The sequence below is a fragment of the Lithobates pipiens genome, unplaced genomic scaffold (assembly GCF_037356315.1).
Source record: "Lithobates pipiens isolate NorthernLeopardFrog02 unplaced genomic scaffold, aLitPip1_a1.2 Scaffold_1, whole genome shotgun sequence".
Classification (NCBI taxonomy): domain Eukaryota; kingdom Metazoa; phylum Chordata; class Amphibia; order Anura; family Ranidae; genus Lithobates; species Lithobates pipiens.
This window is the reverse complement of record NW_027507685.1, coordinates 28177374-28204803: the sequence shown is the minus strand read 5'-3', so window position 1 is coordinate 28204803 and position 27430 is coordinate 28177374. Positions and strand designations below refer to the sequence as shown.

The window sequence follows — 27430 nt, the reverse complement described above, 5'->3', positions numbered from 1 at the left end:
CTGAAAATTTGTGTTGGGGAGGTAACTTAGAGACAGATAAGCAGAGAGCTTGTATATTCACAGCACAGCTCTGAAGGTTTCTTTGTTCCTCTGTCTATGTGGAGGGGGTGTGTGCCTTTCCTGCAATCAGCTCTCACACAGTGTATGACCAGACTGCCCTCCCACTGCTGAAACATATACAGAATATAGAAAGCTGGATAAAGCAGGTATACATGTAAAACTTATGTTGGGAGATTTGTTTCATCCCTGTGTATCATATGAGGTTTTTCACTTCACTGGGTATAGCTGAGGGTTTACATCCACTTTATGTGAGGCAAATGAGACCTGCTAGAGGTTGGTGTACTTCTGATGAGTAAAATATCACAACTTGCTTATTAATTGTGTAACAGTACTTTATTAAAAATACAAATATGAAAATGGAAATAAATAATCAAAAATTGTATTTTATGGAAATTGCAGAAAAATTGATTTTACAGATTTTAAATAGACACATTCAGTTGAATGAACGTCTAATTTTCAGGTTCTCAAAAAGTTTTGTAAGCAGATTAGACTGAATGGAACTGTTAAACAAGTTATTGTCTTGATTAGGATCGGTTTCAACAAAATAGAACTCCTGTGCATGAATGTCTGTAAAATTGGCTTCAAATGTAGTTGGATTATATCCAACCCATGCAGTAAATCTATAGTCAGGTGTTCTCATGGAATATCCCATAATTGTAATGTCTTTAAGATTAGGCAAGTCTGAATCCCACTGAGGAGTATCCGAGGGTCTGGGGTAGGAGCTGTAAGCAACTGTTTCATCATTTCCTCTTCTGTCCTGTGAAGTGATGAAGTATGGAGACAAACTTTGTCCTTCAGTGCAAATTTCTATGTGGAATGAAGGAACTGGACACTCTGATAGTGGAGGAAGCTGAGCAAGATCAGCAATGGTTGAAAAGAGTGAAACTAACTCTACAGGATCCTCCTTGACATTTTCTATAAAATAAATAAATAAATAAATACAAATATAAATAAAATTAAGTTATTTCCAATAAGCACATTTCAGTATTGGGGAGTGTTATAACTGATTTGGAAATATAAGTGAATAGCTAAATATGCGGTTGAATTAATATAGGTTTACTGTTTTATCTGAGAAAAATAATAGTAGTTGTAATATTGGGAGGCCATTTTTGTGATACACACACCTCTGATAGTCAGTGAGATCCTTGTTAATTCCTGAATTACCATTACAGCTTCTTGGTCAGCTTTAGGCTCCATGCACACCTAGGCGATTTGAATCATGGGCAAAATTGCTGGTGGAATCGTCACAGTTCTACCTGCGATTCCAAATTGTGGCAAAATGTGGGACGAGTTTGTGATGCCATTACTTCTTAATGGCACCCCAATCACGATGCGATTTAGCTGTGATAGATCACACTGCAATCGCTGCAAATAGCAACATGCAATGCTGTCACCCAAAAGGAACTCCTGCTACTTTTGGAGCGACAAGCTTTACCTTTTGCGATTAAAGCACGATTTATCTCGGCATAACTGCATCGTAATTGGGGTGCAATTAAGAAGTAATGACATCACAAACATGTCCCACATTTTGGAAGCTGCTAGCAGGACTTCCCTGACATCCTGCCAGCGCACCACTGTAGTGTGAAAGCCCTCGGGCTTTCACACTACAGACAATGGTGCAGCTTCTTTAGGGCGGATTGCAGGCGCTATTTCTAACGCTATAGCGCCTGCAAAACGCCCTGGTGTGAAAGGGGTCTAAGAAACACACTTGTCTTTGTACTCCTCACCTGGTTGCCACCACACACACTTGACACCATGTGAACCAAATAAGTTTATCTTGGTCTCATCAGACCACAGGACATGGTTCCAGTAATCCATGTCCTTAGTCTGCTTGTCTTAAGCAAACTATTTGCAGGCTTTCTTGTGCATCATTTTTAGAAGAGGCTTCCTTCTGCGATGACAGCCATGCAGACCAATTTTATGCACTGTGGGGCATATGGTCTGAGCACTGACAGGCTGACTACCCCCTCCCCCCACCCCTTCAACCTCTGCAGAAATGCTGGCAGCACTCATACCTCTATTTCCCAAAGACACCGCTGAGCACGTGCACTCATCTTCTTTGGTCGACCATGCAAAGCCTGTTCCGAGTGGAACATGTCCTTTTAAACTTCTGTATGGTCTTGGCCACTTTGCTGCAGCTCAGTTTCAGAGTCTTGGCAATCTTCTTATAGACTAGACCAGTGTTTCTCAAATCCAGTCCTCAGGCCCCCCCAACAGGTCATGTTTTCAGGTTTTCCATTATTTTTCACAGGTGATTTGATCAGTTTCACTGCCTTAGCAATTACCACAGCCGTTTCATCTGAGGGAAATCCTGAAAACATGACCTGTTGGGGGGGCCTGAGGACTGGATTTGAGAAACACTGGACATCTTTATGTAGAGCAACATTTCTTTTTTTCAGATCCTCAGAGAGTTCTTTGCCATGAGGTGCCATGTTGAACTTCCAGTGATCAGTATGTGAAAGTGAAAGTGATCACACCAAATTTAACACATTTGCTCCCCATTCACACCTGAGACCTTGTAACACTAACAAGTCACATGACATTGGGGAGGGAAAATGGCTAATTGGTACCAATTTGAACATTTTCACTTAAGGGTTTATTCACTTTTGTTGCCAACGGTTTAGACATTAACCTCCCTGGCGGTATGATTCAGTCTGGATTTAGGTGCTGAAAGCGGTACAATTATTTTGCATGGAAATTTGGCATTTTATTTTGTAGTCCTGTAATTCTAAGGTATAACTCTCTTAAATCTGTTCAAACCAGAATCTAGCAGACATCCCGGGTATGATAAAGTTTATAATATAATAAAGAATAATAAAAATTATTCAATAATGTAATCAAATCCTAAAACACTGAAAAGGGGACACTTTTTGGTTGCTATGGACAATCTCCAAATTTCAGGCAGAAAAAACAGTATTTATAATATAAAAGTGCATGCAGGGCACTGCACAGACCACTAGGGACAAAGGGGTGTGTATTTTTTAATACAGTACTGTAATCTGTAAGATTACAGTACTGTGTGTGTTTTTACTTTTTTGAATTTGCCGCCGTTCTCCGCTCCCGTGCGCCGTAACGTCACAGGGAACGGAGTTCGGCAGCATTCGGCACTGTGAATCGAGCGGAGGACTAGTGCTGCAGATTGGTAGCAGTGGTGAAGCTGATGGTTTGCGTGTTTGCATACTGAAACCCTTAGTGCATTTTACTGTAAGTAAGCACTTGTAGGATTTTAATTGCCAATTTACAATAAAGTGAGGATTTTACACTATGTAAGTTCTTTTTCCTTTTTGGCTAACATCTTAATTGGCATAATTAGTCCTTTTGGAGGATATAAAAGCGGCCGGTCTAGGGTTCCCCTCCTTTAAAGGGGAAAAGCGCTACATGACACATATTAACCACTTCAATACAGGGCACTTAAACACCTTCCTGCCCAGACCAATTTTGAGCTTTCTGCGCTGTTGCAATTTGAATGACAATTGCGCGGTCATGCTACACTGTACCCAAATGAAATTTTTATCATTTTTTCCCACAAATAGAGCTTTCTTTTGGTGGTATTTGATCACCTCTACGGTTTTTATTTTTTGCTAAACAAATAAAAAAATACCGAAAATTTTGAAAAAAATGTTTTTTTTTGTTTCAGTTTCAAAACTTTGTAAATAAGTACGTTTTCTCCTTCACTGATGGGCACTGATGGGGCTACACTGATGGGCACTGATAAAGCGGCACTGATGGGCACCAATGAAGTGGCACCGATGAGGTGGCATTGATGAAAACTGATATGTGGCACTGATAGGCGGCACTGATGGGCACTGATGGGTGGCATGGATGGGCACTGATTGGTGGCACAAATTGGCACTGATAGCTGGCACGGATTGGCATGGATGGGCGGCACAGATGGGCATGGATAGGCGGCACAGATGGGCATGGATAGGCGGCACAGATGGGCATGGATGGGCACTGATAGGTGGCACGGATGGGCACTGATAGGCGGCACAGGTGGGCACTGATAGGCGGCATTGTATTATGTTATACTGTACTAATGGATGCCAATCAGTGCCAAACAATAATGCATGCCAATCAGTGATGCCCATTGTGGGCACTGATTGGCATCCATTGTGGGCACTGACTGGCATCCCTGGTGGTCTAGGGAGAATTACCTTGTGCTGGGCATCCCTGGTGGTCTGGTGGCGTCCCTGGCGGTCCAGTGTGGGCACTCTCGGGGGGGCTGCGCTGATAATCGATCAGCACAGACCCCCCCCCCCCCTGTCAGAGGAGCAGCCGATCGGCTCTCCTCTACTCGCGTCTGACAGACGCGAGTGAGGAAAAGCCGATCACCAGCTTTTCCTATTTACACTGTGATCAGCCGTGATTGGACACGGCTGATCACATGCTAAAGAGTCTCTGTTGGAGACTCTTTACCGAGATCGTAGTTGCCGGGTGTCAGACTGACACCTCGTAACAACGATCGCCGCGATGCGCGCCCCCGGTGGTGCGCGCCCCCGGTGGTGCGCAGCGGCTCAAAATCCTGATCACGTCATATGACGTCCGGTCAGGATTTTGAAACCACTTTGCAGCGGTCAATTGCCTATAGGGCAGGCGGCAAGTGGTTAAATAGGGGGTCATGGCGGTCTGGAGATTTTCTTGTGTTAAAGGTGGTGGCACAAGGGTGATTTTATTTTCACTAAAGATTTGTTTGTTTTAGGCCTCTTTCACACCATACCTGCATGAAAACTGATGGAAAAACTGCAAATTTCCCATGCAGAGACATCAGTTTACCTCAGTTTTCATACGTGTCCGTTATGCACAGACTGACATCACATCCCACGTCATCACTGTGTTATCATTCTGTCCCCACCATCACTGTCTGCCATTCTGTCCCCACCAACACTGTCCACCACTCTGTTCCCACAATCGTTGTCCGCCATTCTGTCCCCACCATCACTGTGCGCCATTTTGTGTCCATCATCACTGTCCGCCATTCTGTCCCCACCATTACTGTCCGCCATCCTTGTCCCCACCATCCCTGTCCGCCATTCTGTCCCCATCATCATTGTCCGCCATTCTGACCCCACCATCACTGTATGCAATTCTGTCCCCACCATCACTGTGCGCCATTCTGTCCCCACCATCACTGTGTGCCATTCTGTGTCCATCATCACTGTCCGCCATTCTGTCCCCACCATTACTGTCCGCCATCCATGTCCCCACCCTGACTGTCTACCATCCATGTCCCCACCATCACTGTCCGCCATCCATGTCCCAACCAACACTATCCTCCATCCATGGTCCCACCATCACTGTCCATCACCCATGTCCCCTTGATCACATACCCTCCTTCAACATAAGTGCAACTGCACTAAGGGTGCAGTTATGCTGTACAGTATTTCCAGGCATTATCCGAATTTACCATCAATTCTCACTTTTCCCATTTGAAATGTGCCCTTGCATGTACCTAGTTCCTGTTAACTAAATGCAACTTTTCGTATTTCCTGTCACATCACCAAGCTTGTAAATTTTTTGCAAGGGCATTTACTGGGTGATTAGTTCCTATTGATTTAGACATACCCCTCGAACCACAAGAGCTTTTTCCTGACAGACAGTGTGTGGTCAGGCTATTTAGGAGTCAAGGCAGCAGCATTGTTTTTCTGGAAAATGAGTTGCATGTTCAGCTAAGACAGAAAGGATAGGCAGAGTACTGCAGTCCAGCAGACAGGAATAACGATGCTGGTAGGATTTCAGTACAGCAGAGGCACTGTCTTGTCAACTCATACAGAAGGTTATTTATCTGTACTTTTAGTATTTTTCAAGAGATAAAACATGCAGAAATGTGCATGTATTGAAGAGATTTACTGCACCCCTCCCCGCCAATTTTGCCATGACATATATTTTAAGCAGATCACAATGCAAAGAAAAAAAATGTGTAAGGATTATTATATTACCTGGAATGCTTCTCTCTAGTTCATGGTTCAGAGGATCAATGTATGTAAATATGTTCTGCTGCGGTTGGCCTCTGTGAGTCATGCCCGGGACATAAAACATCAGTGGAACTCGAGTAGCCACATCAAAATTGCTGTACTTTGCCCATTCACCATGTTCTCCTAAGGACCACCCTGAGAGTATAAAAATCATTATAAATAAGTTACATATCAATGAGCAATCAAAAATATCTGCTCATAGGTACCATGATCAGAGGTAAACACAATGATGGTGTCATTGGACAGCCCAAGATTTTCCACTGTATTCAGCAACTTTCCAACCAGACTGTCCAGGTATGAAACAGAAGCAAAGTAGCTTTGACGGATAAGGCGCTGCAGGAAAAGAGCATAACAATAAATGTACTAAACTAGAATAAAGTTTAAGCTTCAAATTCGAAAACAAAAAACATAGTGCAAGCAACGCTTTAATTCCCTAAAGCAAGCCTATGTATTGCCCATGCAGGAAAAAGCTAAATATTTGCCTTAGAAGGTTAGTTCAACTTCACCAAAAAAATCCTGGCAAAACTGCATAGGTTATATGATTGATTCATTATTAACAGTATTTCATTCAGCTGATCAAACTCTTACACTGCTTATGATATATGCTATAAAATCTAAAATCTTTAAGCCTACAACAGGTTGTTGCAAGTTCGGGAGTCATTATAGAGTTAGTAAAGAGGCAAAAGAAAAACCATCTCCAGGAAAATGTCACAATGTGCTAGTATGCATCGCTACTATCAGCGATGACAGAGCCTTCATCTTCACCATGTCTACCTTCTGGGTTTGTGGACTTTGGCCATTTGAATGGCTTAGCCACAGTGATGTCACTCCAATGCATACGCATGGGAGATACGGCCTCAGCACACCTGACAGCATGCTGTCCGTTGAAAGCGCAGTGCACATGCACTGGTGATGTCATTGGCTACTACTAAAGTAAATAACTCATAAACGGTGCACATTTAAGAGATATTAACTGTATATACAGGTAAGCCTTATTATAGGCTTACCTGTAGGTATAAAATCACCATTCAGAGTTTACTACTGCCTTAATGAAGCTGTAAAGACATTATACTGTATGCATTGCACACCAATCATTATCTTTAGCTTCACCTTATATAACATACAGTAAGTGAAAAGCCTCTACTACTTTAGTAAATTGACCCGAATGAATCAAATTACAAGCCAATTCAGAAAACAACATCTTAAACCTACACACCAGTAAGAACTGAAAATGGAGCTTTGAAAAAGCACAAAACCACAACCATCTATTAACTTTCCTTTTTATTTATGCCATGGTTGTAGGGCACGTTATCACACCATTGCCTTGAAAAACGTGATGTATGTAAAATCACAGTTTCAAGAACTTTCTCGCAAATACCAATTTTATCCAAATTTTCCTTGGAAAGTTGAACCCATATTGGTGGCACATCAACAGAGAAAAGACAGAAAAGGGGTTTCAGATTTTGGAAGAAGATCCACCCACCCCACAAGTGAGACACTCTATAGAATATAACAGCAGTGGATTACATAGGATAGAAAGTGTATGTCAACCCAAAACTTTTTTTTAGTTTTGGAAGAGATGGAGAAGGCTTTGATCTATGTGGGTGTTAATGCTATTTGAGGCTTTAACAGAAATTCCCCCTCACTTTCTGTCCTGACAGCATTTTACCAGACAAGAAGTAAAGGGGAACTCTCTAACAGCAACACAAACAAAAATAAAACCATTTTATTGGTAGAGTAGAGGAAGGCTAAAACACTTTTAGAATGTTTTCAATTTTTGCAATCCAGGTTTGAAAAAACAACAGATTGGCTGTACTCATCATCGCCTCCCCTCCTTTTTAGTTTCCATATTTTAACCCCTTCCTGACCCCTCCTGGCAGCTCTTTACGGGGGTCTTAATACTGGGAGGTATGATGGACTTTCCAATCATGTGGTCACTATGATTAGGAGCCCATTCTACTGGTTCCCAAGCATAAACAGAGACTGTTGTCTGTAACAGCTCAGGCACTATACTGGGAATGTAAAGTGAGCATGTTCTCAGCACACAGACCTCGTCCCCCAGGGATTCATGTGTGCAGTGTGCGGCCATTAGGACACACCCTCCCTGCTACCACCCATAAGCATTATGTGGCTGACAAGAGGTCACCCCTTGTTCCATGTCTGCTGATAATGGTAATGCATTGTCGTGTGGCCTGCCAGCTAGCTCCATGACTATGACAGTGAAGCATCTGTCCAAGGCATACCTGGAAATGTTCTGGAATTGGTCCATATGGAAAACTAATGTTTAATGCTTGCACATCTTCTCTCTTACGAATATCTGTCCATGGATTATAAGCAACCGGAGGAAGATTTCTAGGAATGTCTGGATCGGGTGCCAAGGAAATATTTTCAATTGGGTACAGCTTTAGGAACTCCTGTGGAACAGCATATAAAAAGAACAGCAATAAATGAGAACTAAGCAACAAAATTACAAATTACAAGTAAGACTGTTCATATGTAAATAATTAAAAAGCACATTTAACTTTTTGGCTAGGATTCTGCATTAATAACAGTACAAATAACATACACCAAACTATAATTCATGCCACAGAAGCGTTCTTTTTATTGAACTATTTACATCTAATTTCTCAATAAAATAAAAAAACTGACTCAATTCACTAAGTTAAAACACATTTTTCAGAACTCTCAACCAAAGAGAGCTTAAAGCACAAGACAAAAACAGAGAAAAAGCTTCCCCGGAGCAGCCTAAATATTAAAAATCAGGTGCTGTCCTCTACAGACTCACCTATTCACCAATTCAGCTTTGATTGTTTAGCGGGTTGAAAGATCCAATCATTATAGATTAATGAACTGAGCCATATTATTAATATGATCGATTAAATTATTAGACCTATTGAAGAATCTTCTTTAACGGCTTGCTGACCACCTCACGCCGATATACATCGGCATAAGGGCTTGTACAAGCAAACTAACGTACCTGTACGTGGGCCTTTAAGAGACGGCCAGCTTCGCGATTAGGGTCGGGGGTCCCGCAAACTCGATCGCCGCCCGTTCTGCCTAGTGACAGTGTCACTGATCTCTGCTCCCTGTGATCGGGAGCAGAGATCAGTGACCTGTCACACATAGCCACGCCATCCCCCACAGTTAGAAACACTCCCCAGGGCACACTTAACCCATACACTGCCCCCTAGTGGTTAACCCCTTCACTGCCAGTGTCATTTACACAGGAATCAGTGTATTTGTATAGCACTGATTGCTGTATAAATGACAATGGTCCCAAAACTGTGTCAAAAATGTCCGATGCGTCCGCCATAATGTTGCAGTCATGATAAAAATCACTGATCGTCAACTAGTAAAAAAAATGAATAAAAAAAAAGAATAAAAATGCCATAAAACTATCCCCTATTTTTTAAACGCTACAACTTTTGCGCAAACCAATCAATAAACGCTTATTGCGATTTTTTTACCAAAAGTATGTAGAAGAATACGTATCGGCCTAAACTGAGGAAATTTTTTATATATATTTTTGGGGGATATTTTTTATAGCAAAATGTAAAAAATAATGCATTTTTTTCAAAACTGTCACTCTTTTTTTGTTTATAGTGCAAAGAATAAAAACCGCAGGGGTGATCAAATACCACCAAAATAAATCTTTATTTGTGGGAAAAAAAGGACGTCAATTGTGTTTGGGAGCCATGTAGCACAACCGCACAATTGTCAGTTAAAGCAACGCAGTGCCGAATCGCAAAAAGTGCTCTGGTCGAGAAGGGGGTAAATACCTCCGGGGCTGTAAGTGGTTAACCACTGCTGCTCAATGACCAGGCCATTTTTTTCAATACGGCAATGCGTCACTTTAACTTAAAATTGCACGGTCGTGCGATGCTATACCCAAACAAAATTTACATCCTTTTTTTCCCACAAATAGAGATTTATTTTGGTGTTATTTGATCACCTCTGCGGTTATTTTTTGCGCCATAAACAAAAGAAGAGCAACAATTTTGAAAAAAACACAATGGGGTTGATTTACTAAACCTGGACAGTGCAAAATCTGGTGCAGCTCTGAATAGAAACCAATCAGCTTCCAGGTTTTATTGCCAAAGCTTAACTGAACAAGCTGAAGTTGAAAGCTGATTGGCTATCATGCAGAGCTGCACCATATTCTCAGTGTTCCAGTTTTAGTAAATCAACCCCAATATCTTTTACTTTTTGCTGTAATAAATATCCCATTTAAAAAAAATAAAAAAAAAATAAATATTTTTTCCTCAGTTTAAGCCGATGTAGTCTTCTACATATTTTTAGTAAAAAAAAAAAAATCGCAATAAGCGTATATTGATTGGTTTGGCCAAAAGTTATAGCATCTACAAAATAGGGTATAGATTTATGGCATTTTTATTATTATCATTTCTTTTTTTTACTAGTAATGGCAGTGATCTACAATTTTTATCGGGGCTGCGATAATGCGGCGGACAAATTGGACACTTTTGACACATTTTTAGGATCATTGACAAGTATACAGCGATAAGTGCTATAAAAATGCACTGATTACTGTATAAATGTCACTCGTAGTGAAGGGGTTAACACTAGGGGGTGAACAAGGGGTTAACTGTGTTCCCTAGGTGTGTTCTAACTGTGGGGGCATGGGACTGACTAGGGGAGTTCATAGTATGAACACACGATCTGTCTCCTCACCCCTGAGAGAACTGGGATTTGTCTGTTTACACACACAGACCCCGGTTCTCGCTTTGTCATGAGCGATCGTGGGTGCCTGGCGGGCATTGCGCTCCCGGGCACACGCTGCAGACACTACGCTACAGCTATGACGGCCATTCTGCCGCAGTATAACTGTGGCGACCAGCCAGGAATCGGTTAAGCAGGCCATGCCTGGATCGAAATTGTCTGGTTCAGTAGGAACTGGCCAAGATTCGATCCATCTTGGGCAGGCTGATTGTACCCAAGTTGATCCATCGATCGACTTGAGCACAGATTTTTTTACAAGCAATTACTGCCAGCAGTTATAGCCGCTAGCAATAATCATTATGTTCTGCTGGTTGGGAAGGCTCCCCATGCCCACTGGCAGGACACAATAGTGCTGCAGGAAACATTCCCCCATCAACACTGACTGTGACAATGGGGAATTAAACGATTTTCTTTCCTTACACCCATGGTGGAAAGAAAGAAAATCAAATCATCTATGGGCTGCTTTGGCGTTACACAAGGTATGAATAATAGGATCTACCCAAATAATCAATTCAATGTGTATCCAATTGGAAAGGCCCCCACACTGCACATAGTTGTTGGTAGAATTAGGAGATTGCAAACAAATGGCCACTGCCCCCACCTATAACTGACCTTTGTAGCAAGGAGCACATGGAAAGGTGACGCACGTTAAACAAAACCCAAGAAAATTCTCAGCTCAACTTGTCGACCAGCCTGCAACCAACCAAATTATCCTGTCTAACAGTATGTGTTAAAAACAGGGATTTCGTTTGCACACATTGTAAAATACATGCGTATACTGCAGAGCCTCTTCACAGCACCTCAGTATTATCTGCAGTCCTAACTATAAATTTTGAGAATTAGGAGATTGCACCTTTTTTTTGTAACATGTTTGGTTAGCTGTAATGTCCAAGAACAGAACAGTCAACAGTCAGCAGTCTATTCTAACAATAACCTTTAAAAAAGGAAAGAGAAATCCAATAGACAGTGTTTCCCTCACACTTTATTTTTCTTTTCCAAATGCATATAACAGATGTGTCAGCATTTCTTACTTTTGGAAATCGGAATGGGATGTGAGGTTTATGGTAGCCCACAGCCAAGAAGAATGAAGAATTTAGCTGCTTTTCAAGTTTTAGTAGTCTGATGGCTTCTTCTGTGCTCTGTATATCTGGTAATGTCCCCTCTGGTACATCAGACAAATCCACTGGACATACTAAGTTGGCATGTAGCTCTCCATCTTTCCCCTTGCAGGTCTGTACAAAAAGATATACAATTACGTTCCACTCAAAGACTGAAGATATGAATGACTCAATTTATTATTAAAACATATTCTTATAGCAGACTTAAACTTAAAAACTGAAGATTTGCTACCATACAGGTAACATCCAGAAAATAGTTTTTTTTTTGTGCCTAAACAGAAACCTGCAAAATCTAACTTTTGCCTTAAATTCTCATTGAGAATTTGCAGGAAAAACCCTGCATCTCCCAGGATCACTGCCTCCACTGTGCAAAAAAGGTATGGCAAGACAGTAATGGGGAAAAGATCAGCTGCGGCTTTGATTTACAAATTAACATTTGACATATGGAAAAAGAGCCCAAGAGCACTATGGGCTAGCTAAAGAGATAGAACAGCAAAAGCAGGGTGCCTTGAGGCAGGATTTGCCCCACTGAAACCTTTGACTGAGCTATCTGATATGGCAAGAGGCACTGAGATGACTGGTGCACCTAAACCTCAAATCACCTATTGAGTTCTATAAACAATAGGTTTTCATAACAGTCTGTGAAAACAGAGAAGAACATACATGGAAACAAACCAAGTTAAACATCCGCACGCTAAAACAATGAATACAGAATATTAATATATTATATTTCATATTTACCTGACTGCAAAATAATACATTGTAAAATTAGATTTTAACCAGTTCTCCTCTGGAGGACTGTTTTAATTTTTTCACACAAACTGCATTTTGGCTAGAAAAATACTGAGTAGAACACACCTGTGAGAGTCCCATGACCTTGTTTTAACCGCTTGAGCTCTGGACATACCAGACAAGCCCAAAGGACTCAAGTAGTTAATCCCCCCAAAAAAAAAAAAATCACAAGGCTCATATAATGCAAGAAAGTTGAAAGGTCTGTCCTGAATACAGTATGGGTACGGTAAGATATATTGGTCTAGATTTCATTTTTTTTTTTGTTTCACAAGGTTTTTTATTGATTGAACATGAGGTCATAATACAGCTTTATATTGGTGCATTTACAAAAACATAGTACATATGACATTTGGATTTAATGCAATTTAGGGTAGAGTATGGATTCAATATGGTTATATACAATACCTAAGTTTTACGTTAATGCATATACTCATCTAGTATCAAGGCATACTTGTGGCGATTATTAAATTGAAATGTATCACGATGGGAAGAGAAGTGAGGGAAAATAAAGAATAAAAAAAAAGGGTGGGTAAAGAGGGGGTGAGGAAAGTAGGCGAATAAGATTTGGTTACTATAGAATTTTCTTAGACCTTCCTATAAGGTTTGTTTACTGTCAATGGTTTCTGTTATTAAATAATTGCTTTGTAAGCCTGAGAGTTCTTGAATTCTATCCAATTATACCACGTTGAAGCAAAATTCGTTATTTTCTCCTGTGGCATGCGTATGAGTTCTTCTAGGCTTTCTATATTGTTTATTCTCCGGAACCATTCTTTTTCGATGGGATAGTGTTCGAGCGCCAATGGAATGTCTTGCTGCATTTATCATAAACATAGATAGTGATTTTAGATATTGTCTTTAGGGGATTGAATTGTAGTGTAGCAGGCATTGTGTTGGATCAAATCTCAAGTTTTCTGAGGTGATTGATGTAATGGTTTTGTGGACCGTTTTTCAGAAATTCTGGATTAACAGGCAGGACCACCATATATGTAGCATCGAGCCTTCCTCATATTTGCATCTCCAACACCTGTCAGATCTGGGGAGAGAATTTATGCAATAGGGTGGGGGTTCTGTACCATCTAGTGATGATTTTAAAGCCGCACTCTTGAGTGGCAACGTTTAGAGAACCTTTATGTGCGTACATGTAAATTGTTTACCAGTTCTCCTATGACAGGTTTATGTTAAGGTCCTGTTTCCAAGCTTGACATGACGGACTGGAGAACTCCGTACTCCCAAAAAGCGCATTGTAGAGAGCGGATATGGTATGTCTTTGTGGGGGTTTTTTTTGTACAAAGGTCTTCTAGTGTCATAAGGGGTCTTGTCCAAAATTGGGTTGTCTCATTTCTAGTCAGAAAGTGTCTGATTTGTATATAATTCCATTGTGAGATCAGGATTCGGTCACTGTCTTTGTTTATTTCATCTCTTGATAAAAGTTTCCCATTTTTAAAGTAGCGTTTAACCAGAATTTCTTTATGTGGTCATGAATTAGTAAGAAAATTTTTTTCTGTACCTGGGAGAAAATCTGTGTTGTTTCTTAGTGGTGTGAGAGAGCTAAGCCAAGGAGATGGGTTGTTCTTTTTAAAGGTGTTAAGAAAGATTTCTAGTGTAGGACCAATGAGGGGGTGAGATTTAATAGTTTTTGAGTAGTGTGTTGGACCTATCCTATCTATAATTTATTTGGTGGGAGAATTGTTTTTTTTCTAGTGTCACCCAGTCCTTAACTTTATGGTGGATGTTCCACTCTACGATTCGTGTCAGAAGAGCTGCTTGGTGATATTTCCGTAGATCTGGAAGCGCTGCCCCCCCCCCCCACCTTTATTTTTGGGTAAATTTAGTCTGGTACATTTGATTCTGGGAGGTTTGCTCCTCCAAATAAAGGTAGAGCAAGCTTTGCGAAAGGAAGTAAAGAATGATGTTGACAGTCTAATGGGAATTGTTTGCATGACATACAGAAATCGAGGTAGGATTATCATCTTGATTAATGAAGCTCTACCAAACCAAGATACGTTTAGAGAGTTCCATCTCTTTAGATCTTATTGTGTTTCTTTTAGAATGGGTAAAAAAAATTTAGTTTAAAGAGGTCATTTAAATTTGTAGGGATTTCAATTCCAAGATATGTTATATTTTGTTTGGCCCATGAGAAGGGGACATTTTTTTAACATTCGTCTACTGGACTTGGGGGTAATGTGATGTTAAGGGTGTTAGATTTTGAGTGGTTGATTTTTAAATTTGATATTAGTTGGAAGTGCTTTAGATGTTGGATAATATTGGGTAGAGATATATGGGGTGCTGAGAGGAAGAGAAACATGTCATCAGCAAAAGCTGCAAATTTATACGTATAATTTTGGATTTCTACACCCTTAATGTCTGGGTTGGATCTGATTTTATTTAATAGCAGTTCTAATGTGAGGACAAACAATAATGGTAATAAGGGGCATCCCTGTCTTGTGCCGTTGCATAGGTTGAATGCGTCTGACAGGTGGCCATTGACCCAAACTCGTGCTGTTGGATTTGAATAAAGTGCTTTGAGGTATGATCTTATTTGAGGCATGATACCTATATGATTTATCACTGCATCAATGAAGTCCCAGGCCACTCTGTCAAACACCTTCTCGGCATCAAGGAATAGGAAGAATCCTTGTTTCTTTTTGGATGTTAACCAGTGGTTTATGTTTAATTCTTTAATTGTATTGTCGTGTCCTTCTCTTCCGGGGATAAAACCTATTTGATCCAGGGAAATAAGGGAGGATAGCAAGGGTAGAAGACTATTAGATAATATTTTGGCATATATCTTGACGTTGACTTAACTATGGAAATTGGTCTATAGTTAGTAACCTGGGTCGTATCTTTTCCTTCTTTGGGTATAACAGTTATATGTGCTTCTAGTAATTGTTTTGGGGGTTGTTGCTCAGAGTGTAGGATTGTGGATTGTTTTTCTTCCTTTAGTTTGGCCAATTTATTTATGAATTCTCATCTAATGACGCATTTGTGTACCTCCCACTGTGTAAACAATGAGGTCTCGTCATTTTCATTTTGTGGAAAGTATTGATTTAGTTTTTTATATTTAGTTTTTATATTTAGTTTTTTAGATGTCGTTTTTAGATTTCAGTTATTAATAGTGTACTCACTTTCATATTCTCATATTTCTCAGAAGATGGATGGAAAGGTCTGACTGACCAACTGTATGGATAGTCATCACTATGATTAGAAGAGATTCCTGTAATACATAGAAAGAATATGAAGTGATAAGATGTAAATGCTATAAATATAAAGTTAGAGCATTTAGATGGTTGGAAAGAAAATTTATTTTAGATTGCCTTGAATATGCCTAGCTCGAGAGACACATTTTTTATTCCAAATAAGCCACTAAAAGTATGATTCAATAAATCAGTAAGCCAAACAGTCAAAAATGTTGTGCATAGGATTAATCTTTAATTGTCAGTTGAAGCATTATGCAAACAATTTCACATGTAGCTATGCAAATATGGATGATACTTAAAAATGCCTGATCTGAATCTGTAGCTTTATCACAACTCTGCAAAAGTACAGACTGGCATTGCTATGGTCACAGTCACACCTCCCCCATTGGACACAAATAATTACCGTACTCGTGCTAGTCAGAGATGATATATAAAATAATGAGGAAATATTGGTCAATGTGACTGCACGATAAGGATTTGCATAAAATTTTGCCCCAAAATCCGTTAACATCTTTGCGGGGGACAAATGTGAGTGACCTTCTCGTCCATAGTCATTTGGACTTAATTCCTAATCAAAAATACAAAGCAGAACTTCTAGAAAAACCAAGGCGCACATACAAATTTATCAATCTAAAAATCCAAATGCCAACATAAAAACTACATCTTTATACAACTGAAGTTTCACTGAAATAATATATATGTTAAAGAGGAAGTAAACCCTGATGGGTTTACTTCCTCTTTTTTTCCCTGCAAAGGTAAAGCATAATGGACTACTATGCATCGCATAGTAGCTCATTATGTGTCACTTACCTGACACAGGAGCCAGCGAAGTCGCCGCTGATCCCTGTAGTCCGCCGCGTCCATCTTGCTGGTGGCGTCTCGCAGCTCCGACCAATGACAGCGGCGAAGCCGCGATGACGTCACTCCCGCGCATGCGCACGGGAGTCGCGTCTCGCAGCTCCGCCGCTGCCACTCGGCGAAGCCGCGATGACGTCACTCCCGCGCATGCGCACGGGAGTCGACAAATTTGGCAAATCCATTCTTGGATTTGCCGCATTTAGTGCGCATGCGCGCCGCTGTCTACGGCGCATGCGCCGTAGACAGCGGTGCCCATTTTCGGGCAAATATCTCCTAAACCATATAGGTTTAGGAGATATTGCTTGGACCTACAGGTAAGCCTTAATCTAGGCTTACCTATAGGTCCAAGTTGTTTGGAAGGGTTTACTTCCTCTTTAAGCTATCCATGCCCCCTGCTGTATGTAGGTAAAACAATTTGACAATTGGAAAGGCACGTTTTGGAGCATATAAATGATGTCACATTGATAAAAGAAAGGCTAGTGGCAAGGCAGGTCTGGGTGAAGCATGGTGGAAACCCAAAATGACAAAGATTTTTGGGTGGTTCAGAATTTGAAAGGAGAAGAAGGGCCAAAGCTCTTTGGCCCTACTTCTCTTATGGGTCACAGCAATGCACTTACTTCTGCACTCCTGTGAGCCATTATCAGTTGTCAGTGTGCTAAAGTCCTGACGTATGACTTTACACAGCCAGTCCAGGCTCTGGAGAGATCCTGACTTTACTGTCCAGATCCACCCAGATCCCTGACCAGCAGCTGGCTCAACCTCTCAGCATGCTGCTGGGAGATTGAGCCAGCCGCTCCCTTCTCCTTCACAGCCCAGAGCTCCAGTGAGTGCTGGAGGGGCAGAGCAAAGATACAGTCACCACTCTCTGCTCATTCAAGACCGAGAACCCAGTGATCAGCTGTGTTTTATTTGTGTTTTGGAGGCGGCAGGGGACAGATGCAGAATCGGACCAATGTTGTATACACCTAGGTGAGTATGTTTTTTTTTGTTTTAATCCAAAACTTCTCTTTTAGGCCTCATGCACACGAGACGCAGATGAAACCTCTGTTAAAAAAAAGCTGAAACGCGCGTTTAGAAACGCGCGTTTTGCCGCGTTTGCATGCCGCGTTTAGACGCGTTTAGACGCGTTTAGACGCGTTTGCGTTTAAACGCGTTTATAAAGATAACATCATGTAGACCCTCCCCAAGCTCTCAAAGCATTTTTTTTAACTATTTCTGCTATTTTGATCAGAGTGAGCAGCAGCAGCATAGAGAGCAGTTGTACACTTGCATTTGCCGTGTCACTTGCCACGGCACCTGCCACAAGTTGTGGATTGTCCACTTGCCACGTCACTTGCCACAAGTTGGGGATTGTCCACTTGCCACATCACCTGCCACGTCACCTGCCACAAATTGTGGATTGTCCACTTGCCACGTCACTTGCCACATCACCTGCCACGTCACTTGCCACGAGATGTGGATTGTCCACTTTCCACGTCATCTGCCATGCCACCTGCCACAAGCTGTGGATTGTCCACTTGCCACGTCACCAGCCACATCACCTGCCACAAGTTGTGGATTGTCTACTTGCCGCGTCACTTGCCACATCACCTGCCACGTCACTTGCCACGTCACCTGCCACAAGTTGTGGATTGTTCACTTGCCACGTCACCTGCCATGTCACCTGCCACAAGTTGTGGATTGTCCACTTGCCACGTCACTTGCCACAAGCTGTGGATTGTCCACTTGCCACATCACTTGCCACGTCACCTGCCACGTCACTTGCCACGTCACCTGCCACAAGTTTTGGATTGTCCACTTGCCACGTCACTTGCCACGTCAGCTGCCACGTCACTTGCCACGAGATGTGGATTGTCCACTTTCCACGTCATCTGCCATGCCACCTGCCACAAGCTGTGGATTGTCCACTTGCCACGTCACCAGCCACATCACCTGCCACAAGTTGTGGATTGTCCACTTGCCATGTGACTTGCCACATCACCTGCCACGTCACTTGCCACATCACCTGCCACAAGTTGTGGATTGTCTACTTGCCGCGTCACTTGCCACTTCACCTGCCACGTCACTTGCCACGTCACCTGCCACAAGTTGTGGATTGTTCACTTGCCACGTCACCTGCCACGTCACCTGTCACAAGTTGTGGATTGTCCAATTGCCACGTCACTTGCCACAAGCTGTGGATTGTCCACTTGCCACATCACTTGCCACGTCACCTGCCACGTCACTTGCCACGTCACCTGCCACAAGTTTTGGATTGTCCACTTGCCACGTCAGCTGCCACGTCACTTGCCACATCACCTGCCACGTCACCTGCCACAAGTTGTGGATTGTCCACTTGCCACGTCACTTGCCACATCACCTGCCACGTCACTTGCCACGAGATGTGGATTGTCCACTTGCCATGTCACTTGCCACGTCACCTGCCATGTCACTTGCCACGTCAGCTGCCACGTCACTTGCCACAAGATGTGGATTGTCCACTTGTCACATCACCTGCCACATCACTTGCCACATCACCTGCCACAAGTTGTGGATTGTCCACTTGCCACATCACTTGCCACATCACCTGCCACGTCACTTGCCACAAGATGTGGATTGTCCACTTTCCACGTCACCTGCCATGCCATCTGCCACAAGTTGTGGGTTGTCCACTTACCACGTCACCAGCCACATCACCTGCCACAAGTTGTGGATTGTCCACTTGCCACACCACTTTCCACGTCACCTGCCACGTCACCTGCCACAAGATGTGGATTGTCCACTTGCCACGTCACCAGCCACATCAACTGCCACAAGTTGTGGATTGTCCACTTGCCACGTCCCTTGCCACGTCCCCTGCCACGTCACCTGCCACAAGTGGATTGTCCACTTGCCACATCACTTGCCACATCACCTGCCACAAGTTGTGCATTGTCCACTTGCCACGTCACCTGACACAAGTTGTGGATTGTCCACTCGCCACGTCACTTGCCACATCCCCTGCCACAAGTGGATTGTCCACTTGCCACATCACTTGCCCCATCACCTGCCACAAGTTGTTGACTTTCCACTTGCCACGTCACCTGCCAAGTCACTTGCCGCGTCACCTGCCAGGTCACTTGCCACGTCACCTGCCACAAGTTGTCTATTGTCCACTTTCCACGTCACTTGCCACTTCACCTGCCACGTCACTTGCCACAAGTTGTGGATTGTCCACTTGCCACATCACTTGCCACCTGCCATGTCACTTGCCACAAGTTGTGGATTGTCCACTTGCCACGTCACTTGCCACAAGTTGTGGATTGTCCACTTGCAATTGCAATTGTTTAAAATATTTTTCTAATGGTTTTTCATCATTTGCAATCATTTTTGAGATTTTTAATGTAAAAAAAAAGGTCACCTTTAAAAACGCATATAAACGCAAACGCGGCTAAACGCGGTAGCGGCGTTTTGCCGCGTTTTACCGCGTTTTGCCGCGTTTTGCGTCTGAAACGCAGAAATTTTTGTTTCTGAACGCATTTTTTTGCTTCTGGAAAAACGAGATTAAACGCAACTGCATATAAACGGAAAAAAACGAGACTGTGTGCATGGACACATAGGATAACATTGAATGAGTTCAGGTGCAGTTGAAAAAACTGTCCAACTGCATCTGAACGCGCGTTTAACTGCGTCTCGTGTGCATGAGGCCTTAAATTAGGTTCCAGGAAGGGAGACCTGGATAGAATGTTGTTAAAGGCTGAGGCAAAGTGGGTCCTCTGTTTGGGATCCAAAGCACCATATGGTCTGAATGAGGGTTTTACATTTTACCTTTGCATATCAGTAGGTTATGATTTCTTTCTGTGCCATACCCCTTGTTTTTGATTAACTTTTTACTTTCCCCTTCTAATTATCAAAAGAATTATGTACAGTATATGATAAATACCTTTGGGATGTCCCAATAATTACACTCTTGATGTTTAATATTGTCAAGGCATTATAGGCCATGAATATAATAGCGCCAAAAAGTATACATTCAAATTCTAAGGATAAGTCTCTATTTCCATTTAAAATATGTGCAATAAATGCAAAAATAATAGATACCTCAACATTTTCCAAAAACTTGCATGGGATAAACGGTAGTAGTTTCTAGATGATACATTGAGTGTTGGCAAGACAATAGTGCCTGATGGTGCCGACGTTATCCGCAATACATGTGCTACACCATGGTATAATGACATCAATATGTGCGTGATAGTGTGATGGCCAAATTGTGTGCTGGCATGACGCATTTAGGCATGCGTGTGTAACGTAATAACGTCACAATGTGGTAATTGTAAACATAAATATGGGGCAAATGCTGAAGGTTAGTATCCTTTCTGAAGAATTCGGCAATTCAAATTGGCAACCCACCACTTCTGCAGCACCCGTACTTACCCCATTCACTAGCCAACCCGGAATTCAGGTGGAAACAGTTGATTTTACGTCACTTGATTTTTATTCACTGTTTTTCACGGAAGATCTCTATAGTTCCATTGTGGACCAAATTAATTTGAATGCTGGTCAATTCATCGCCGCTAATCCCCAGTTGTCCCTTGCCAGAGATTGGAAACCAATTACGGTTTCCAAATTTAAGACCTTTCTGGGCCTATCCCTTGACATGGGCATAGTTAATATGAGTTATATTGGTCCACTGAACCAATTTACCATACGCCCCTGTTCTGTCTCCATGGCCAGGGCACGATACGAGCAGATCTTGCGGTTCATGCACTTCAACGACAATGAACTCTGTCGTCCTCGTGGAGACCCTGGATACGTTTGGCGCTACAAACTTTGGCCCCTCGTAAACCACTTCAAACAACATTTTGCAGCCTTGTTTAATCACGATCAAGTTGTCTGCATTGATAAGTCCCTGATGAAATTTTCTGGCCGCTTGTCTTCCAAACAGTATCTTCCCAGCAAGCGTGCCAGATATGGAGTCAAGATGTATAAGCTCTGTGACAGGGCCACAGGCTATACATATAGTTTTAAGGTTTATGATGGAACAGATAGTCACGTAGAGCCAGAGAACTGCCCAGATTACATAGGGAGCGCTGGCAAGATTGTGTGGGACATACCATTTGTATGTGGACAATTACTACACAAGCATGCCTCTTTTTAGTCACTTGTTTGATCATCAGATTGGCGCATGCGGCACTGTGAGACCTAATCGGCAGGGCTTACCCCAGGGGCTTGTAGATTCCCGTCTTAGGCTGGGGAGAGAGCCTGCTTCAAGTGCAATAATTTGCTCGCTGTGAAGTGGAGGGATAATAAGAATGTTTTTGCTCTGTCCTCCCTTCATGCAGACACGACGGTTCAAATTCCTACGGTGACTGGGGTTGTGGAGAAACCCCTCTATGTCCACGAATATAACCAAAATATGGGAGGGGAGGACCTCAACGACAGTTGTTGGCGTCGTACCTAATTGCCCATAAGGACAGACGCTGGTACAAAAAAAGTGTCTGTATACTTATTTCAATTGGCTTTGCTGAACGCTCATGTGCTATACAGAGCTTCAGGACGGACTGGATCCTTCCTTAAATTCCAGGAAGAGACCGTCAGAGCCCTTCTGTTTCCAGATGGTGCTCCACCTCACCTTCCCAATCCAAATGCAGTAAGCCGGATGCATGAGAGGCATTTTCCGTATGTCCTCCCTAGTACCCCTACCCAACGAACCCCCAAAGAAAATGTTGTGTCTGTAGAAAGCGCGGATATAGGCGTGATATCCGTTTGTCCGTTTTTTATCCGTTTGTCCCTCCTGTCCTGACAATCCTGGTCTTTGCTTTGGTGAATGTTTTGAACACTACCATACACTAGTGGAGTTTTAGGGTAGGGTACAGCACTGCACAGACTAGGACACACTTTCACAGGGCCTTCCAAGATGCCATCACATTTTGAGAGTCCCAAACCTGGAACCGAACCGTTACAGTTACAAAAAAAAGTGTAAATAAAAAAAAAAAGTAAAAAATAAAATAAAATAGTTGTAATTTTATTGTTCTCTCTCTCTATTGTTCTGCTCTTTTTTTACTGTATTCTATTCTGCAATGTTTTATTGTTAACCATTTTTTTGTTTTCAGGTATGCCATTCAGCTGCAGTGAAGATTTATTTATCTTGACAACAACAGCGTTTGCTCCCACGATACATAAAGCCATGACTCCAGCGCTGTAGGAGGTGATTTCAACACCAGTTAAAAACAAAATGGTGCATGTATGCTCATCATTAGAAGTGGGTGAATGAAGGGAGGTATTCTAATGGTGGGCATACCCAATCTCTTTTTTTGTGTTCAGCCCACAGGCTGCATGAAAAAAAAAAAAAATATTATAATATATGCCCAACAAGGACCACCAATGTACTGGTATGTTACTGGACTTTGAGTGGTTATACCAGAATGATGCCTGTGGGTTTAGGTATCATTATTTTCAGCCAGCAGTCGGCTTTCATGTAAAAGCAATCCTAGCGGCTAATTAGCCTCTAAACTGCTTTTACCAACCCCCCCCCCCCACCGTCTTCCATGGTTTTCTCTGGCTCTCCTGGGAACCTGAGAATGCAGCTGGTGGTTCCGCCAGCTGACCATAGAGCTGATCAGAGACCACAAGGGCTCCAATCATCTCTGTGGCCTAAGAAACCGGAAGCTACGAGCATTTCATGACTTAGATTTCACCAGATATAAAGAACGCCATTGGCAAAGCATTTCATCACACTGATCTTGGTGTGGTCAGATGCTTTGAGGGCAGAAGAGAGATCTAGGGTCTAATAGACCCCAATTAAAAAAAAAAAAAAAGTACCTGTCACTACCTATTGTAATCATAGGGGATATTTACATTACCTGAGGTTAATAAATAAACAAAATAAATAAAAATAAAAAAATGAAAGGAACAGTTTAAAATTAAAATAAAAAAGCAAAAAAAATAAAATTAAAAAGCACCCCTGTCCCCAATGCTCTCACACAAATGCGAACGCAAGCGTTGGTCTGGCGTCATATGTAAACGGCAATTGCACCATGCATGTGAGGTATCACCACGAAAGTCAGATTGAGGGCAGTAGACCTCCTCTGTAAGTCTAAAGTGGTAACCTGTAAGGGCTTTCAAAAATTTATGAAGTTTGTCACCACTGCATGTTTTGTGTGCAATTTGTGCAGATCATCTTTTTTCTTTCAGCAAACATTTGGGCAATATAGGGTGTTTTAGTGCATTAAAAAAATTGTTTTTTCTTAAAAAAAAAAAAAAAAATGCGTTTGAAAAATCGCTGTGCAAATATTGTGTGAAAATAAATGAAAAACTCACAATTTTAATCTGCAGGGCATTTGCTTTAAAAAAAAATATAAAATATATAATGTATGTAAGAAATATATAATGTTTGTAAGAAAAAAAAAATATTTTTTTCATGTAAACAAAAAGTGTCAGAAAGGGCTTTGTCTTCAAGTGGTTAGAAGTAGGGATGCACCGAAATTTCGGCCACCGAAACATATCGGCCGAAAATGCCCTTTTCCGCAATTTGCCGAAAGAGAAAAACGGCCGATGGGGCCCCCCGCCCCTGGTGCCACCCATCATGGGGGGTGTATAGCGCAGGAGAACCGCCTCCCCCACCTGTTTAATCACAGCTTTAATTTCAATAGCTGTGTGTTCCCGGCCGTGCCGTCACACACAGCCCCTCCCCCTTGTCCGGGCACTTTGATAGACAGATCACCCGCAGGATTGGACGGATGATCTGTCTATCAAAGTGCCCGGACAAGGGGGAGGGGCTGTGTGTGACGGCACGGCCGGGAACACACAGCTATTAAAATGAAAGCTGTGATGTTCCCGGCACTGTGATTAAACAGGCGGTGGAGGCGGCTCTCCTCTCTTTCCTTCACAGGCTGGCTGCAAAATGGGACACAGGCACACTGGCTGCAAAATGGGACACACTGGCTGCAAAATGGGACACACTGGCTGCAAAATGGGGCACACTGGCTGCAAAATGGGGCACACTGGCTGCAAAATGGGGCACACTGGCTGCAAAATGGGGCACACTGGTTGCAATGGGGCACAGGCACACTGGCTGCAATAGGGCACAGGCACACTGGCTGCAATGGGGCACACTGGCTGCAATGGGGCACAGGCACACTGGCTGCAATGGGACACACTGGCCTGCAATGGGACACGCTGGCCTGCAATGGGGGACGCTGGCCTGCAATGGGGGACGCTGGCCTGCAATGGGGGACGCTGGCCTGCAATGGGGAACACCTCCTGTACCACGTCCTCCGTCTCTGACCATCTCCTGTACCACGTCCCCAGTCTCTGACCATCTCCTGTTTCATGTCCCCAGTCTGACCATCTTCTGTACCATGTCCCCAGTCTCTGACCATCTCCTGTACCATGTCTCCAGTCTCTGACCATCTCCTGTATAAAAATATTTTTTTTTAAATATGTTTCGGTATCGGTGCTGTTTCGGTATCGGTTTTCAGCCTAGTGTATTTTTCATTTTCGGTATCGGTTTCGGCACCAAAAAAACCATTCGTGCACCCCTAGTTAGAAGAGTGGGTGATGTGTGACATAAGCTTTTAAATGTTGTGCATAAAATGCCAGGGCAGTTCAAAACCCCCCCAAATTACCCCATTTTGGAAAGTAGACACCCCAAGCTATTTGCAGAGAGGCATGTCGAGTCCATGGAATATTTTATATTTCGACACAAGTTGCAGGAAAAAAACAATTCTTTTTTTTTTGCGCAAAGTTGTCACTAAATTATATATTGCTCACACATGCCATGGGCATATGTGGAATTAGACCGCAAAATACATTCTGCTGCTTCTCCTGAGTACAGGGATACCACATGTGTGAGACTTTTTGGGAGCCTAGCCGTGTACAGGCCCCCCAAAAACCAAGCACCACCTTCAGAGTTTCTAAGGGTGTAAATTTTTTATTTCACTCCTCACTGCCTATCACAGTTTCGGAGGCCATGGAATGCCCAGGTGGCACAACCCCCTCCCCCTTAAATGACCCCATTTTAGAAAGTAGACACCCCAAGTTATTTGCTAAGAGGTATGTATGGTGAGTATTTTGCAGATCTCGCTTTTTGTCACAAAGTTTTGAACAAATAATAAAAATAAAAAATAAAAACATTTTTCTTTTCTTTCTTCATTTTCAAAAACGAATGAGAGTTGCAAAATACTCACCATGGCTCTCAGCAAATACGCTTATTGACATTTTTTTTTTTTACCAAAGACATGTGGCTGAATACATTTTGGCCTATGACTAAAATTGAGTTTATTTATTTGTCTTATAGCAAAAAGTAGAAAAAAAAAAGAAATGTCTCTCTTTCAAAATTTTCTGTTTTTTTCCGTTTATATCGCAAAAAATGAAAATAGCAGAGGCAATCAAATACCATCCAAAGAAATTTCTATTTGCGGGGGAAAGAAAGAAGCAAATTTTGTTTGGGTACAACATTGCATGACTGTGCAATTACCAGTTAAAGTAGCGCAGTTCCAAATTGTAAAAAGTGCTCTGATCTTTAGGCAGCCAAATGCTCCGGGGCTTAAGTGGTTAAATTTGGTGTTATCGCTCTAACTCTCTCATACTGGCCACTAGAAGTTCAACATGGCACCTCATGGCAAATAACTCTCTGAGGATCTGAAAAAAGAATTTCTGCTCTACATAAAGATGGCCTAGGCTATAAGAAGATTGCCAAGACCCTGAAACTGAGCTGCAGCATGGTGGGCAAGACCATACAGCAGTTTAACAGGACAGATTCCACTCAGAACAGGCCTCGCCATAGTCAACCAAAGAAGCTGAGTGCACGTGCTCAGCTGAGTGCACATGCTGCAGAGGTTGAAGGGGTGGGGGGGTCAGCCTGTCAGTGCTCAGACCATATGCCACACACTGCATGAAATTGGTCTGCATGGTTGTCATCCCAGAAGGAAGCCTCTTCTAAAGATGATGCACGAGAAAGCCCGCAAACAGTTTTTTGAAGACAAGCAGACTAAGGACATGGATTACTGCAACCATGTCCTGTGGTCTGATGAGACCAAGTTAAACTTGTTTGGTTCAGATGGTGTCAAGTGTATGTGGTGGCAACCAGGTGTGAAGTACAAAGACACGTGTGCCTTGCCTACAGTCAAGCATGGTGGTGGGAGTGTCATGGTCTGAGGCTGCATGAGTGCTCCCGAAACTGGGGAGCTACAGTTCATTGAGGGAACCATGAATGCCAACATGTACTGTGACATATTGAAACAGAGCACGATCGCCTCCCTTCAGAGACTGGGCTGCAGGGCAGTATTCCAACATGATAACGGCCCCAAACACACCTCCAAGCAGACCACTGCCTTGTTAAAGAAGCTGAGGGTAAAGGTGATGGACTGGCCAAGCAGGTCTCCAGACCGAAACCCTATTGAGCATCTGTGAGGCATCCTCAAATGGAAGAGCGCAAGGTCTCTATCTTCCACCAACTCCGTGATGTCATCATGAAGGAGTGGAAGAGAACTCCGGTGGCAACCTGTGAAGCTCTGGTGAACTCCATGCCCAAGAGGGTTAAGGCAGTGCTGGAAAATAATGGTGGCCAGACAAAATATTGACACTTTGGGCCCAATTTTGAAATTTTCACTTAGGGGTGTACTCACTTTTGTTGCCAGCGCTTCAGACATTAATGGCTGTGTGTTGATTTATTTTGAGGGGACAGCAAATTGACACTGTTATACAAGCTGTACACTCACTTTGTAGCAGTATCATT

General features: G+C 42.6%; 1 protein-coding gene across 3 annotated transcripts in view; it reads right to left on the bottom strand.

Annotated features, from left to right (window-relative positions):
* Positions 1-371: 371 nt before the first annotated feature.
* IDS (iduronate 2-sulfatase) overlaps positions 372-27430 on the bottom strand; it is a 66880-nt gene continuing 39821 nt past the window's right edge. For all 3 annotated transcript variants that reach the window (XM_077487449.1, XM_077487535.1, XM_077487369.1), the window contains 6 exons: positions 15805-15893; positions 11801-12001; positions 8276-8446; positions 6239-6365; positions 5997-6167; positions 372-975 (listed from right to left, as the gene is read on the bottom strand). In XM_077487449.1, coding sequence (XP_077343575.1) covers positions 494-975; positions 5997-6167; positions 6239-6365; positions 8276-8446; positions 11801-12001; positions 15805-15893 — 1241 coding nt within the window. In that variant the 3' untranslated portion in view covers positions 372-493. The remainder of the gene's footprint in view (positions 976-5996; positions 6168-6238; positions 6366-8275; positions 8447-11800; positions 12002-15804; positions 15894-27430) is intronic.